The sequence below is a fragment of the Sarcophilus harrisii genome, chromosome 1, assembly GCF_902635505.1.
Source record: "Sarcophilus harrisii chromosome 1, mSarHar1.11, whole genome shotgun sequence".
NCBI classification, from domain to species: Eukaryota; Metazoa; Chordata; class Mammalia; order Dasyuromorphia; family Dasyuridae; genus Sarcophilus; species Sarcophilus harrisii.
In genome coordinates, this window is record NC_045426.1 from 708,695,336 (window position 1) to 708,709,080 (window position 13,745).

The 13,745-nt window shown below is 45.2% G+C and overlaps 1 protein-coding gene across 2 annotated transcripts in view; it reads right to left on the reverse strand.

Moving 5' to 3' along the window:
* Positions 1 to 7,856: 7,856 nt before the first annotated feature.
* PRR14L (proline rich 14 like) overlaps positions 7,857 to 13,745 on the reverse strand; it is a 57,191-nt gene continuing 51,302 nt past the window's right edge. For both annotated transcript variants that reach the window (XM_031948949.1, XM_031948948.1), the window contains exons 7-9: positions 13,466 to 13,572; positions 12,375 to 12,446; positions 7,857 to 11,680 (exon numbers count right to left, since the gene is read on the reverse strand). In XM_031948949.1, coding sequence (XP_031804809.1) covers positions 11,404 to 11,680; positions 12,375 to 12,446; positions 13,466 to 13,572 — 456 coding nt within the window. In that variant the 3' untranslated portion in view covers positions 7,857 to 11,403. The remainder of the gene's footprint in view (positions 11,681 to 12,374; positions 12,447 to 13,465; positions 13,573 to 13,745) is intronic.

Consider the following 13,745-nt stretch of genomic DNA (forward strand, 5'->3'; position numbering starts at 1 on the left):
TGGTGGTTTGACCCCCATGCTGCCCGTGAGCTGAAAGTTACTGAAGTCAAGGCAAGCTCAGGGACCCTGCTGCCCCCTCAGCTGTTTGTTGGTTCAGCAGAGTCTGCCTTGGGGTATTTGCACTTCAATCAGGCCAGAATTCTATTCTTGGAGGTCAGATATCTCCAGACAATCTCTCCTGTTTGACTTAGGAGGACAATTGTTTCACCCCAACTTTTACTTATTTCTTCCCCTCTACATTAACTTTTTGGCAATGTTCTGTCTTATTTGTGGAGGAAATTTGGAGAACCTAAAATTTTCTGACCCGCTCTTTAGGCAAAGAGAAGGTCTTTGGAAGGGAGGAGGAGTGCAGGATCTTTACCATCTGATAAAATCTAGGAAGTCTTCATGGAAGAGGTGAAATATGGGATAAAGGTTGAGTCATGACACCTGTTTCCATTTGATAGGTAAAAAAACAGAGCCTCAAACTCAGGTCTCCTGACTTGATAATACCACAATACAGTTATTCAACATGCAGTCAGTCAATAAATGAGCATTTATTAAGCACCTATGATTTGCCAAGTACTATGTTAAGTTATTGTTCTTGTTCGTTCTTCGTTTTTGAAGAATGCCAGTGACATCACAATGTTGGAGTCAGGGTACAGTGTTTGGATGAATAGACTAATGCAGGTTTGGAAGGCTGTACCCCAGATTGAGCACAAATGGTCCATTAGAACATTTATGATAGATATGACTTTGGATTTGTACAGCTCAGCTCCTTTTTGTTGATCAAGCATTATGTTAAGGCATCAGCGTTCAAAGAAAAGTAAAAGTATAGCCCCTGCCTTCAAGGAGCTCTCATCCTAATGGGGAAGACCATGCACAGTAATTTACCCAATTATTTACAAACAAGCTAACTACAAGAATAAATTTGAGGACATTCCAGGAAGAGAGATAAGAATGGGAATACGCATGGAGAGGGAGTACAGAGGACTGTCCCGCCATTTAATACCTTGGACAAAACATCTCTCTTCATTCAGTATTATTGCCATCCTCAAAGAAAAGTAGAGTTAAACTTTCTGAAAATAGGAAAGCAGGAAACTCATATACACTTTATCTACAACAATGTAAATGGAAAGATCAAAATGATCAACATGAAACTTGCTGTTATTTTTGCAGAGGTGGGAACCTTTGGGTATGAAACATTGCATATCTGTTAGAGTCATTTAGTTTAGTAGAGTTGCCTTTTTTCTTTCTTTTTAAAAAAAAATTTTATGCCTTAAGGGATGGTTCTCTAAATGGAGGAAATTAGAACTTTGGAACGATATAAAAAAGTTATAAATAAAAATTATTTTAAAAGAAAAGGAACTATTAGGCTGAAGGAAACAAAACCTGGGAGGACACACAATGCCCACACCAGTAGGAATGAAGTTTTTTCTCAATTCCTGAAGTGGCATTTATTAAGTGCCTGGCACATAGTAGGCTCTAAAGTTCTTTCAGGATATATTTCACAATTGAATAATCCTCATTGGGTCTGTATCTCAAAAGAAATCATAAAAGAGGTAAAAGGACCCACATGTGCAAAAATGTTTATAGCGACCCTTTTGTAGTGGCAAGAACCTGGAAACTGAACAAAAGCCCTTAAGTTGGAGAATGGCTGAATAAATTGTGGTATATGAATATTATGAAATATTATTGTCCTATAAGAAATGACCATCAGGAAGATTTCAGAGCAGCCTGGGGAGACTGACAGGAACTGATGCTGAGGGAAGTGACCAGAACCAAGAGAACATTGTATATAGTGACAAGATTATGTGATGATTAATTGTGACGGAAGTGGCTCTTTTCAACAATGAGCTGATTCAAGGCAATTCCAATAGCTTCATGATGGAAAAAGCGATCTGCATCCAGAGGGAGGACTGTGAAGAGTGAATATGGATCACAGCATAGTATTTTCACCTTTCTGTTGTTGCTGTTCATTTGTTTTTTTCTATTTTTTCCCCTTTTGATTTGAGTTTTCTTGCAACATAAATGTGGAAATATATTTTTTAAAATTGCACATATTTAAAATATACTGGATTACTTGCTGTCTGGTGGAAGGAGAAAAATTTGAAATCTTTGCATTTATTTTGAAAAATAAAAAGCTATTACTTTTTTAAAAAATCCATTGATGTAGAGGGCCAGAACTCTAGAAAAGGTATACTTAAGCCTCAATATGATTGATGAGATAATGATTCTCTAGCTAATGATGTAATCACTCAAGTACATATACTTAATGTGCTGTGGTGATGTAATGCTACTATAGTTACCACTTGCACAGTAATGGCTACAGGTGCACATGCTCAGTGTGGTTGCACATGGTCAGTGTGATATAGTGATGTAATGATACGAAAGTATTTGAAGGAAGTCTCAGACACAGAAGATTCTCTCAGCCACAGACACAAGAGAAGACACCAGACTCCATCTTTGACCAGCCACATGGCAGCTCTCCTGCCTCCTTCACTCCTCCACTAAGATGAAGGACTCAGGTAATCCCGAGGTCCTCCAGAGATCTAGTCTGGACTTTACACATTGAGACATGTTTTAAATGCATGTAAGAGAACAAAAGGAGTTCTAAAGGAAGTAACAAATGAGTACGATGAAACTAATATACAGAATTTACTTTTAAAAAGTTTAAAGCAGCAAATATATAATGGGAATTCATATGGAATCCATTTTGGGGTTCCCATTCTTCTGTATGTTTGAGAATGTTTTTTTGGTTTTTTTGTTTTTGTTTTGTTTTGTTTCTTTTTTTGGTGTTTAAAACATTGATATTCAGAAAAAATAAATAAAAAGTCCTCCCCCACCAACACTTTACACTATATTTTAATCTTTTAGAGCCCCCAAATCAATACTGGCTTCAACTGCTGATTCTGTAAAGACAAGTACAAAGTTTTTCTTAATCAAATTTATTGACCCCTATATAATCCTTTAACATTGCTTGGTAAACTGAGCAGGAGTCAGGAGTGATTTTTCTTCCTTGATGCCATTTAGAAGAGTGTATCCCCTTGTGATTTGGGGCAAGAAAAGGGGGGTGATACGATGACATGAAAGCCTAGGTGTCAAAGACAGGAACAAAAATCTTTTTAAGTTTTGTAGAACATGTTCCTTTCTTTGCAGAGGTAGGTGACTAAGGGTATGGCATGCTATATATAATGTTAAGCTTTTTCCATAGATTGATCACTTGTGTTGAACTGTTTTTGCTTTACTTCTTTTATTAGAAGGGGATTCTTCCTGGGAGGGAAGGGGAAAAGCACATATTAGGAAATGTGGGTAATGTAAAGACAAAACAAACCCAAAACAAACAAAATAGATTTATTTGATTCTCTAGGGTTCTCTATGTCATCATATCATCCACAAGAAGTGATAATTTTGTTTCCTCATTGACTCTTCTTATTTCTTGGATTTCTTTTTCTTGTCTTATTGCTGTAACTAGCATTTCTATATAACATTGAATAATAGTGGTGAAAATGGACACCCTTGCTTCACCCCTGATCTTATTGGGAAGACTTCTAATTTATCCTCATTGATTTTAAATAGAAAATGCCTATCATTTTAAGAGATTCCATTTATTCCTAGTGTTTTTATTATATTTTGTCAAAAAGTTTATTTTCTGCAACTATTGAAATAATAATTTTTGTTGGTTTTGTTATTGACATGGTTAATTATGCTGTTAGTTTTCCTAATATTGCAAAAGCCCTGTATTCCTGGTATAAATCCGACATGGTTACGGTGTATGATTTTTGTGATAAATTGCTAGCATCTCTTTGCTAGTTAAAATTGATATTTTTCTTTAAAAGCAGAGTTAAGAATTCTTTTTTTTTACTGTAGCAATTTTCAAAGGGTATTAGTAAAGCACAGAACTATCATTTTAAGCCTTGTCACGGACATTCCCTTGAGCAACAATGAAAGACAAAAGAGCTTTCTAGTAAACAGAAGTGGACTCCATAGCAAACTTCTTATTGACCTTTCTTCTGAGAGAACTTTGGGGAAGGGGCTGGAATCTGTACTCCAGGCCTAGTTTCATCACTTACATTAGCCATATGATCTTGGGCAAGTCCCATGAGTCTGTTTTTCTCTTAGTTAAATGGAGGGGTTGGATTAATGATCCCCAAAATACCCTCCAGACGCAGGGGTCCTCAAACTTTTTAAACAGGGGGCCAGTTCCTTGTCCCTCAGACTGTTGGAGGGCCAGACTATAGTGAAAACAAAAACTTTGTTTTGTGGGCCTTTAAATAAAGAAACTTCATAGCCCTGGGTGAGGAGGATAAAATGTCCTCAGCTGCCGCATCTGGCCTACTGGCCATTGTTTGAGGATTCCTCCTCCGGAGTGTCTTAATTCTAGGATTCTAAAGTTAAGAAAAGATGAAGCTGAAAGGGACAGGAAGCAAAGAGACCTTTATTCTGGGCATAAACTCAAACCTCTTTTTTCCTTGTGGCACAAAACATACACTGAACATTTACAAAAACCAAATGACAGATTTTCTTCTGCCCAGAGTGAGCGGTCGCTTGCTGCGTTTGGAATGGAGAGAGGGGATTTCCTAGGGATAGGCAGAAGGGCATGCTGATTCCATATGGACCATACCCTGCCCACTGAATAAGGTAGCGAAGGGAAGAGATGTGGACAGAGAGAGATGCTGGAGGCTTTAACCCCTTGAACCCCTGTGTAAACCGAATCATGACAGGACTCCCAGGAAGGCACATGTCTGCATAAACTCCTGTCCAAATCCTATTATCTCCTGGAAAAAAACATGAAACAATACACATTATGACTGTAACAGTGTAAAGGGAAACAACAAAACTGAAACTACATTTTGAAGTAATAATGGCCAAGCTTAGCCCCACTGAAGAGATGTAAGAAAATGCCATTCCCATGCCTTTTTTGTTTTTTTTTGCTGAGGCAATTTGAGTTAAGTGACTTGCCCCCCGATCACCCAGCTAGGAAGTGTTAAACATCTGAGGTCAGATTTGAACTCAGGTCCTCCCGACTTCAGGGCTGGAACAAACAGGCAGCAGGGGAGACTGACTGAGAAGGATCACTCAGGGAGGCAGGAGAGAAAAATCAAGCTAGAGAGAGTGATGGGCAGTGTCCAGGCTACAGGGAGATCCAGGAGAGGATGGAGAAAAGGCCATTGCACTTGGCAACTGAGGGATTGCTGGGAGCTTTGAAAAGGCAGAAGAGGCAGAAGAGGGATGATGAGGTTGGAGGCTAGATCGTCAAGGAGAGGAAGAACTTCACTATCTTCCTCCCCATACTGGCTTACATTTTCTTCCCTTTTAGGGCTAAACTCCAGGCCACTTACACCAGCTTTGTATCCCAAGAGACCAAAGGGGCAAAAGATCCGACATTGACAAAAATATTTAGAGGAGCAATTTTTTAAAATTTATTTATTTATTTTTTTTTTACCAGTGGTGACAAAGGGAAATGGTGTGTGAAATGGAGAGGGCTTCAGAGAAACCTGAGAAGACTTGGATGGACGGATGCAGAGTGAAGCGAGCAGGACCAGGATGATTTACTCAGAAACAGCAATATTCTAAAGACACTTTCAGAGACTTGGGACACCCATCAACACAAGGAGCAGCCAGAGGACTCATGAGGAAGCACTCACTCTCTTATCCTCCAGAACTTATGGACATAAAGGTCCCATATCAGCATCTCAGGTCCCCCCTTGTGTAAGGGTTGGAGGAGTCAGGCACAGGGCAAAGGAGACCCGGGGAAGTGGTTTCTGTGAATAAGCAGGGACCACCTTGTGGGCGGGAATTCTGGCTGCATGGAGAGCACATCGTTAATGGGAGGCATCTCCTTCTCTGATTGGCTGCGTGTGACCTCATAGTGGGATGAGGACACAGGTCCTCTTTGACCCCGAGTCAGCAGGGGGTCAGCTAGGGGCAGGATGGGAACACATGATTAGAATAAAAGATCTTGCACGTGGCTGTTCTCGGGTATGCATTTAAACCATCGTTCTATGACATGATGGGTGGAGATCTCTGAAGCTCTCAGACAGAGCTAAGCTTGGTAGAAGTGGTCCAAGTGCTGCAAAGGACAGTGACCAGAGACTTCTCTGAGGGCCTGGGAAGGAGGAGAGCCTGGCAGTAGTGAGGAGAGGAGTGTTCACACCCTAGCAATGAGCTAGTGCTCCGGCTTCCCTTCCCACCAGAGCCACAGCAAGTACCATGGACAAGGAGCCAGCCCCACAGCTGGAGTCCCACCCACCCAGTTCCCTCCTCACCAGTGGCTGCTTCCACTGCCATTTCTTACTCATTTTTTAAAATGGAGACAAAGTAAAACAAGCAGAGTCAGCAGCATACTAGTGTCTGAATAGCAGCCCTTTGTGTAGTGGTGAGAAACAAAACTGGGTAGATGCCCATCAGTGGGAGAATGGCTGAATAAGTGATGGTGAATGAATGTTATGGGATATTATTGTTCTGCAAGAAATAACCAGCAGGACGATTTCAGAGAAGCCTGGAGAGACCAACAGGAATGATGCTGAGGGAAGTGAGAATAGGAGATTATACACTTCAACAAGAAGAATATATGAGGATCTATTCTGATGGAAACTGTGGGAACAGAGTGTGGAGCACAACATAGTGTTCTCACTCTTTTAGTTGTTTGCTTGCTTTTTTTTTTTTTTTTTTTTTGCCTTTTTGATCTGATTTTTCTTGTACAGCAAGATAATTGCATAAATGTGCATACATATGTTGGATGTAACATTTATTTACCATGTTTAACATATATTGGATTACTTGCCATCTAGGGAAAGGGGTGGGGGAAGGAGAGAGAATTTGGAACACAAGGTTTTGCAAAGATCAATGTTGAAAAATTATCCATGCAAAGGTTTGAGACAAAAAGCTTTAATTAAAAAAATTCTTTGTTATAAATAGAGGTTCTTAACCTTTTTTTATGCCAGATTCCTCTGGTAGCTAGAAATCTATGGTCCCTTGGTTGGTTGGTTGGTAGGAAGGAAGAAGGAAGGAAAGGAAGGAAAGGAAGGAAAGGAAGGAAAGGAAGGAAAGGAAGGAAAGGAAGGAAAGGAAGGAAAGGAAGGAAAGGAAGGAAAGGAAGGAAAGGAAGGAAAGGAAGGAAAGGAAGGAAAGGAAGGAAAGGAAGGAAAGGAAGGAAAGGAAGGAAAGGAAGGAAAGGAAGGAAAGGAAGGAAAGGAAGGAAAGGAAGGAAGAAAGGAAGGAAAGGAAGGAAAGGAAGGAAAGGAAGGAAAGGAAGGAAAGGAAGGAAAGGAAGGAAAGGAAGGAAAGGAAGGAAAGGAAGGAAAGGAAGGAAAGAAGGACGGAGAAAATTCATTCATTAAATACCTACTGTGTATCAAACATCACGCCAGGGATACAAAAAGTCCCCAAACTCAAGAGTTTGTTTTTGATGCAGGAAGCCACGGCATAAACACATGTAACTATCATAATCGGTAGGAGGTAACTGAGAGGAGAAACAATGAGAAGGGCAGGGGCTGGGCAGTCCAGTCCGACACTCACCCATCCTATTAATCAGACTTGTTCAGAATTCTTTGAGCAGTGTCTGAAGACTTAAAGGTTAAAGTATGTCACCCCACTGAAAAGGAAAGGAAGGTCTGCTATCCCAGGCCCAGAGGGAGCTTTCACAAGAGGTCAACGAAAATTTTCAGTGACAGACGGAACCCCACAGGGATGGCACCTATGGGGATTTCTGATACAGAAGGTGCCGTTCACCGGAACGTGCATGTTCTCTCTCCTTCCCCAGGGTAACATTTTATTCCTATCAATGCTGTAGCCACAAGAAAGAATCACAGAGACTCGAGAATTTTTGAAACTTTTTCAAAAAAAAAAAAAAAAAGTTTTTTTAATTTTTTTTATTTTCATAAATTAACACATATAACAGTGGGAATTTCAGATTCACAAACTACCAAACAGAAATGAAACTTCAAGGGGCATGATTGAGATTACCAAAAATGTACAAATTTCACCAAACTATTTCTCATGATAAGATAGAAACACTTTATTCAGGCAGCTACTGGCCCTGTCCAGCACGAGGGTGCTGAAAGACGTCTCCCAGAAGTCAAATGCAGCACAAGGTGGCTTGTGAAAATGCTTAAGTAACAATTTTGACCATTATTATTCTTCCACCCCACCCCAACCCCCACCCCGCCCCACCCCACCCCACCCACCAGGATACCCAGAAAACTTCTGGGGCTGGGTTTGTGGCTCAATGGAATATTAAACTCTGATTTCCGTTGGCTGAAGCCTTCTCCCCGTCCAGTACCTGGACGTAAGGATTTCAGTTCCTTTGGCAGAGAGGGTCCTTTCCTGAGAAGATCCGTAGGAAGGGACACTTCTGCCAATTCTTTGTAATGCTTTGGATAAAGCCACCCACAATGTGGTACACATCCTAGGTCCTTTCACAGACACCAGAAGAAAGTTTAAAAAATATTTTCCCACAGGCATTAAAGGAAAAACAAAATAAAATAACTGCCTATCATTCCCCTGCCTCAAAGTGACAAGAGAAAAGCATCATTGCCTAAAGGTTGATCTTAATATACATAGTGTTTAATGAAAGAAGATCAAATCTTTTATCTTAATATACATAGTGTTTAATGAAAGAAGATCAAATCTTTGTCTGGAGACTGAGAGGGCGGCTCTAGAGCCCCCATCCCAGAACCCACCTACTGAGCACCCCACAGCCGGGGCAGAAGAACAGATGCCCCCATTCTTCGAAGCTGGCTCCAGCTCCAGCAAGCCCTTCAGGCAAAAGTGTGACCAAGTGTCATGATTTTCACAGCTGGGGGGAGGGGAGCATCATGTTTTGGGATTCACAGCATGAGTTTCTGAGCTCATTGGGCTCCGAGTAAGGCAAATGCTACATGTCTCTTCACTGCACCCCCCTCCCCCTTAGTAAGACAACACAGACATGATCGGTTTGAATGAGGTACTTTCACATGAACAGAGAAATGAGACTAGAGAGGGGTGAGTGAAGGGGGGGAAGGGGGAGAGAAGTGGCAGGAAGAGGGAAGTCAGCCATGAAAGGTTCAGCAACAAGCAGAACGCTGCTCAGACCTGAGATTTCTTCCCCTGTCCCACCCAGGAAACACGCTAGCCCCCGAGGTGATCCAGGCCAGCTGGGGCAGAACCTGGTCCCTGCCAGGGGGGCTGCAAGTGTCATGAAAAGCCTGTAGACATGATGACAGACGTGGCTACCGAGTTCTAGACCCCCACATCCGACAACTCCCCGTGAGTGATTGGAAGCCCGAAAAGAGACTTGGAGGGAATGGCAAAGGTCTCTAAAAAGAAGCCTTTCTGGCCTCATTAAAATTGGGGGGTGGAGGGGAAGCTACGGGACAAGTCAGCTGACTTGAGAAGTAACAGGGGCCGCCGGGGCCCACAGCACAGGGGCACCCTTCGCCCTCCACGGTGCTGCCATAGAACTGCATCAATCCCTGGTCACCTGGCCTGAGTCCCATTTGTAGCTGGGCTAAAGCTGAAATGACATTATTTCAGACCCTGCGGCAGTGTCTGCCTCCTGGTCCACCGACTGTCACGGGTCCTTGCAATCTCCCAACACCGCCAATGGATCTGACAAAATGGTCCCTCTGGAACAAGACAGCTAGGTTGGGGGGAGGAGGGCTCCCTGAAAAGAGCACACACTATTCCTCCAGGATAGTGCACAGAGAGGAAGGAAGCCTCTGCCCTAGGCAGGTCTGAAGGATACGGGCACCTGGGCCCGCTGCAGCCACGGACAGTACCGAGTTGGTCCAATCTGGAGGGCAAGGGTTCTGGTCCCATTCGTCTATAGCGGATGCTCTGGGTCCCTATGTCTAGGCCAGGAACTTCCAAGGGAAAAAGCCTACACTCTCTCAGGCTGGTGCAGACAGCCGGACTGTGGAGGAAAGGCAGAGGCCAAAGGCCTCCACCCAACTCGAACAAGTTAATCCCAAGGGGGAACATGAGACGCAACAGGGGAATCTTGTGTGCCCTGGAGGCCTCAAGGCACCCAGGAGAGAAGCCTGGAAGAATGGAAGAGATGCCAGGGACTGGAGGAAGGAGGAGCACCCCAGTCCCTGACAGGGAGGCCCAGCTCTCTACCCTCGTTTCAAAGGAAGACCTGCTCGTGAGAAAAAGAAACGCAGAGAGCAAAGGGGAAGGGGACCAAGCGGGTCCCGAGGAGAAGGGCTCCGGGAATGAAGATGGCTTCGCTCTACAGGCAGATGCAACCCCTCCTTCTCTCCCTCTTCCTAAAGCTTCAAGTACAGGTCATAAACACAGTGACCAGAGCGCAGGCCCTCACCTGGGGCTAGCGAGGACGGGCTTCTCCAGGCAGCTTCCAGCAAGGAGGAGTGGACAGTGCCCTCTCTGCCTGGAATCAGGTGGTTTTTCATGCATTTAGAGACTTAGGGAATAAGCCTTTGAAGCCAGCCCCAGGGAGTAAGTCCAGCATCATCCACCATCATCTGTTTTGGCCATAAAACAAGTAAAATCCCATCTCATCCTAGTACATTAAAAACTACCTGGAGAAAAACCGGCTCTGTGCCCACAAAGTCCGCTCACTTGGAGGGTGGGAGCGGCCAGAGGGCCCCTCCTCTCCGGGCTGGCCAGCCCTGCATTAGGGGGAGGAACGGCCCAAGAGAAGGAGGGAGGGGCCGGGGCTCATACCGCCCTGTGAGGGACTGGGTCAGACCCACATCGCACAGCCAACAGTCTCTGCTTAAGAGATAAATGCCTTTCTCCTCCACAAGTTAAAAAATAAAAAATAAAAACAAAAATCACATTTAAAGGCTCCCCAACATGCAGCAATAATAATAATAATAATAATAATAACAACAACAATGACAACAATAATAATAAAAAGAGGAAACACCACAATATTGAAAAGTGCAACTGACTTGGAATGGTGCCTTGTTGGGCTCCTCGGGTGCCAGTGGCCGGGGCACCGGCGGGCGGGGTGGGGGAGGCCACTCACACAGAACCCAGGTCTAAGCAGACTCATTCCCAGGATTTAAGAACAACCTCAGGACAAACCACTGCCCAGCTCTTCCCGCCAGTCGGGGATCCCAAGACGAGGTGATTCAGCTTCCGCGACTAGCACCGCTGTAAACAATGGAGAAAGTCCACAGGGACGTGCAAAATGAGGTGGGTGGGTCCTGGGGATCCTAGTGTTATCACAGGTGGGCCACCGGCCCGGGGGCGCCAAGGCTGCGGAGGGCACGGGCCCCCGCCAGGGAGGGCAGGCGAGCCTTCCTCAGCAGCAGAGCAGAGATGTCGGCACCTCGACGGAGCTTGTTCACCAGGGGTCCCTCACGCGGGCTGAGTGGTTTAAATGACCGAGAATCGCCAAGAGATTCCCCTTCCCGAGGAGGTCCAAGAGGATGGCCCCCAGTGGTCTCCAGATTCCTCCATGGACTCGACCCCTCAGCAGCCTGAAGCCGGCTCGTCTTCTCCCTCCTTGGCAAGGAAAGTCTCCAGGTCCATTAGCTTCTGAATCAAAAGGGCGTCGAGCTCTTGGCTCTGCAGGGCAGCTTTTTTTGCCCTGGTGAAGCTGCCCGTCACCTTGATTTTTCCACGATTCTTCCTCTTCCGGGGGACAGTGAAATCCTGGAATTCTAGGACCCGCTTTCTCTTCTGCTGACTGACAGAAATGAGCGCCCCGTTTCTCTCTTTGGGCTCTTCAAAGATGGTCTCTAAACACCTGGGATTGGGAGATCAAAACGGGGCCATTAGGCCTGCACACACAGAGGCTCTGCCTGGGAGGATCCTCAGGGGCCAGGGCTGGCTCCTTGAACCCGACCCCCCCAGAATTCCTCTTTAAAATGAATACGGCAAGGAGTCCTCCGGCATGCCTGGGAAGAGTACCACCCCCTCCCGGGGCAGCCCCTCTTATTTCTGGGCAGCTCTGGCCGACTGTAGGATGTCTGTCCCAACGCTAAGCCCAGACCTGGCCCTGCAGCTGCACTCCCACTGCAGGCTTCACAGCCTGGGGTCACATCCTGCTATCCCAGTTCCTCCTTTGGAAGGGAACCGTCTTTCCAAGGTGCAAGGGTTTGTAGAGACCTCTCTTGTGCTTTAATCTCCTGGTTTTTAGCTACTAGGCCATTACTTCTACTGTTGGGATAATGAAGATTCCCTGTAGCCGGGACAACAGGGAGACAAGACCCAAGCCAACTCCATTCTCAGCAGCCTGGTGCTGGAATGCCATTCAGCATCAGCCCTGGCCTATTTTCATGTCTGTCAAGTACGGATGTGCAAAGAGGCTCCAGCCCCCCTCCCTCACTTCTGCTATTGGGACCAATCCCTTTGGACCGCACACCCACATTTCCCATGACCACATCTGCCAGGGCCCACCAAGAGATGGCACAGGCTCGTGCCAAACCCGGGGGACGTACCTAGACGCAGGAGGGGACTTGTAATTTTTGTTGGTGTAGATTTCTTCCAAACTGAATTCCTTCTTCTTCAGCCTGAAAAGGAGAGAACATGAGTCCATCCTGCATCCTCGTCCTGAGCTCGCTCAGGGCTGGAGCCACTTTCGAAGCCCTTGGACGAGCAGTAGCTAATCTAATCCTCAAAGGCATTCTATGGAGTGGGTGAGTGCTGGTGCTCCCATTTCCCACAGGACAGCATAGCCTAGAGAGGCCACAGGCAGTGTAAGAGGCAGAGGCCTAGAACCCAAGGGTTCCTATCTTTGGCCAAGTGTTCTCTGCCCATACAACGGGAGATCTCTCATGAAGACTCGGCTCCTTGGAAACAGGGCATTGAGGGCACTTGTGTCCACTAAAAGAGAACCCGAGGATAAGTGAGGGCAGAAACTGGCTCTTCCCAAAACACCAGGAAGGGAGCCCAGAGTTCCTTGGGTAGACCAAGAGGATGCTTTGAGTAACCAGATTCTGCTTTCCTCCTCCCAGAAGGGGGAGGAATCACAGACAAGACCAGAGTGTGCTGCCCACCAGCTTGGTTGGGGCCAGTCCCCTACTCAGAATAGCCCCCGCTCCCACACAATTGCAACAAGATGACCAGCTCTTCTCACCCCAGTTGTTCCTGACAAAGGTTACATAGGTGTCCCAGCAAAATCATTTCCAAATGATCAGTTAAGAAACTGCTCTCCAGGACCGCTTCCACAACAATACTATACTGAAGGACCTGGCCATCTTCAGCAATGAGATGAACAAAATCAGTTCCAATGGAGCAGTAATGAACTAACCCAGCGACACCCAGTGAAAGGACTCTGGGGAATGACTAGGAACCATTACATAGAAGAATGGGATAAGTTCTCTCATCATTCTCATAGATGGTCACATCTCAGTTCCCTTTTGACTGTTCTTCCCCCATAGGTTCTCCCTACTCCACAAACCAGAACGTCAGCAGCCCCTTCCAAGGAATAGGCCGAGGTGACCCCAAATTAAAGGATCACATAGTCAAGAATCAAAGTCTTGGATGCTGTGAAGTTGCAGGATTTCTTTACTGCAGAAGAAGAACTCACCTTTTGGGTCGAGGCAGGCCCATTGGGGTGAGGTTGGGGTCTGGCCTAGGAATGGTTTTCCGGATTCGAATCTGGGAGACTTTTGTTGGCCGCTTCTCTGGCTCACTCTATTGACAGAGGGAAGAAATCCATAAAGAAAAAATTGTACAAAACCCAAAAAACTCATAAAGCAACTTTGTAGTTGCTCCCAATATCACTTCATTGGTGTTCTGAATTACTGGGATCTACAATTTGTTCCCTAAAAGGTTGTTACTGGGCCTGTCAAACTCTAATTTATAGG